We start from the raw sequence: 2,515 nt of genomic DNA, 5'->3' as shown, positions 1-2,515 counted from the left end.
CGCTTCCTCTTTTAGATTGACGCTATTGGGCTTTAAATAATTAGTTCAATAGGCTTGAAATTAATGAGTTGTTACTATATAACTAATATAAAAAGTGTAAAATGGGGCCCGGGGCGGTCGCCCAGCTTGTCCATACCCATAGGCTGGCCCTGCTGGACGGAAATGCCTGCTCCCGTCCCCGATCTTGAAAATAAAGGGGGGTTTAATCTTGACCCCGTTCCTGCTCTCCCGCTTCCGAATTTTTTTAAAAATTAGTTTTGTACGGTATCGGAGTCCCACGGGAATGGGTTCAAACGCGGGGTTTTTGACATCTTACATGTGACTCTTATGTTACATAATCTTTATACACCAAAGGCACAGCGGTATCAAGGTGTCTACGAATTATGGTTCTCCACATGTAGCTTTAGGTTCAAGTGATCACATCATGAACATTAATGTAAAATTAGAAGGTGTTTGTGTTTGCCGTCCAAAAAAATAGACAATCTTTATACGTAACCCTCAATTAAATGCGCCTAACTTGATTTTGTGTTCTCGATATTTATTTATTCGTTCGAATTACCGATTCTAGTGGCAGACAATACTAGATCGAGTTCGCAGATTATGAGAGGCACGTAATGAGAACATCCGTTGGATATGTATATATATTTACCACAGGGAGATAGTTTTTGATGTTTCGAATAAAAACATCCATATTAATCCCTATCATGGCTAGTTAAGTATATGGAAAACTAGCATTATGATCATCTAACTATTAAATAGCTTCAATAACCAAGCAAGACTAATTCCACAACATCCCAAAGTGACTAGATTTTGCATGCACTTCAACGAGTCATCCCTCCTGGAACCGTAGGTGGCACCATGGCTCCACCAGTTTGTTGTATCTCGGGAGACTGACCTTTCCACCCAAGTCCTGAAAAAGTGAAATCGTTGTATATAGTAAAAACCAATCCACATGATTAAGAACTTTTTTTTTCAAAAGAGAAGACGTAGACTATATATATATATAATGTTAATTACCAAGTTTCATGTCGAACCCATGAGCCTGAAGTTCACGATATTCTTGACACAAGGCGCATGGTTCACATACTAGATGAACAAGAATATTTATGACTGGATCATTAGGCAGATTATACATCTGGACCATCCTAATCCTAAAGTATGCGGACAACAAACATCCCAAGCCTGTAAAGTACAGTAGTCCCGCATGAAGTCCACCCAATACCAAACAACCTGTTACAAAAATAAACAAAAAGTTTGCGATATTAGTCAAGCATTTTCATCCATAAATGCTTAACTCGTCGATTGTAGCCATGTAATTGGAGAAACGAACACTTACTGTTTTGTCCTCTGTCGACCATTTCAGCGACTTGGCCGAAAGTAACACAGGGGGCAAAAGCCGTTATGATTACTGTTCAAAAGAAATACATCAGTATAGGTGATTTGATCGTGATTATATGATAAAGAATCTGATTATATAGTTATATGCATGGACTTACAAGTTGGGAGATCATCAAAACAATCAAAAAGTCCTGTAGACCACATAGGAATCTGGCCTTGTTGTGGTGGGACCCCAACGACATACTGATTGGGTTGTTGCTGTGGATATGCAGTAGCTGGAGCTTTGCTAGGATCAGAGTTAGATGTGGCTTGGGGATTCGTTGCTGGTTGGGCTTCAGATGGTGGAGCTTTCTCGTTTGGGACTGAGGAAGCCATTTTCAACCCGATTATCCAATAAACTCAATTATCCGAAGACAAGTGGTAGATTGGATAATCGAGCCTAGCTCGAGAATTGATTTGATATTAGTGCATTGAACGTATGTATTTATAGGGTTGCCTTGAATGATTGCAGCCATTGCTTTTTTCTCCATGTTTTGTGGAGGACTGAATTCATGCATAGAAGCGAAAACTGTTGCATATTAGTAGGGTTGAAATGAAAGTGTTCAATGGTTGATGTGGAATTAAAGTGTTCAATGGTCGAGATCAGCTGGTATTGTCAGATCGACCATAATTAGGGAAATGGACTTAATAAGGTAATTAACTTTTCGGTTTGTTCACATCTGGGTAACTATCTTTTTTTTGTACACATCTAGGTAACAAACTTTTTGTAAGTGTTCACATATGACCATTATGACCGGCTTGTAGCAGGTTATATCCGGTCATAACCAGTCATAATGGTCATATGTGAACACTTCTAAAAAGTTCGTTACCTAGATGTGTACAAAAAAAGATAGTTACCCAGATGTGAACAAACCGAAAAGGTAACAGTAAAATACGCGAATGGTCCCTGTAGTTTGGGTAATTTGTGCGTTTGGTCCATAACTTATTTTTTAGCTTAGATGATCCTTACTATTTATTTTTGTTGTGTATTTGGTCCCTGTGCTACCTCAAAAGATTATTGTGGGACCCAATTTAAATTTCTCAAATGTGGTTTCAGATTTAGGGTGAGGAGATGCAGATATATGGGGTCTATTATTTTTTTTTTAATATATAAAAAATAAATACATAAATAAGAAAA

At 38.1% G+C, this 2,515-nt stretch overlaps 1 protein-coding gene across 1 annotated transcript; it reads right to left on the bottom strand.

Annotated features, from left to right (window-relative positions):
- Nucleotides 1-612: 612 nt before the first annotated feature.
- Nucleotides 613-1,793, bottom strand: LOC111886713 (protein PLANT CADMIUM RESISTANCE 2). Its single transcript, XM_023882956.3, has 4 exons — nt 1,497-1,793; nt 1,337-1,408; nt 1,018-1,230; nt 613-910 (listed from the first exon to the last, which is right to left on the bottom strand). The coding sequence occupies exons 1-4, from the start codon at nt 1,711-1,713 to the stop codon at nt 822-824; spliced, it is 591 nt and encodes a 196-aa protein (XP_023738724.1). The 5' UTR covers nt 1,714-1,793; the 3' UTR covers nt 613-821.
- Nucleotides 1,794-2,515: the final 722 nt, after the last annotated feature.

This window comes from Lactuca sativa, chromosome 8 (assembly GCF_002870075.4).
Source record: "Lactuca sativa cultivar Salinas chromosome 8, Lsat_Salinas_v11, whole genome shotgun sequence".
NCBI classification, from domain to species: domain Eukaryota; kingdom Viridiplantae; phylum Streptophyta; class Magnoliopsida; order Asterales; family Asteraceae; genus Lactuca; species Lactuca sativa.
This window is presented reverse-complemented; position numbering and strand designations above follow the sequence as displayed.

Excerpts from the sequence above, each read along its gene's own strand:
- LOC111886713 (XM_023882956.3), bottom strand. The coding sequence starts at position 1,713 with ATGGCTTCCTCAGTCCCAAACGAGAAAGCTCCACCATCTGAAGCCCAA. Across the intron at positions 1,409-1,496 it reads TTTTGATGATCTCCCAACTT|TAATCATAACGGCTTTTGCC; the intron begins GTAAGTCCATGC and ends TCTTTTGAACAG. Across the intron at positions 911-1,017 it reads TGGGTTCGACATGAAACTTG|GACTTGGGTGGAAAGGTCAG; the intron begins GTAATTAACATT and ends TCACTTTTTCAG.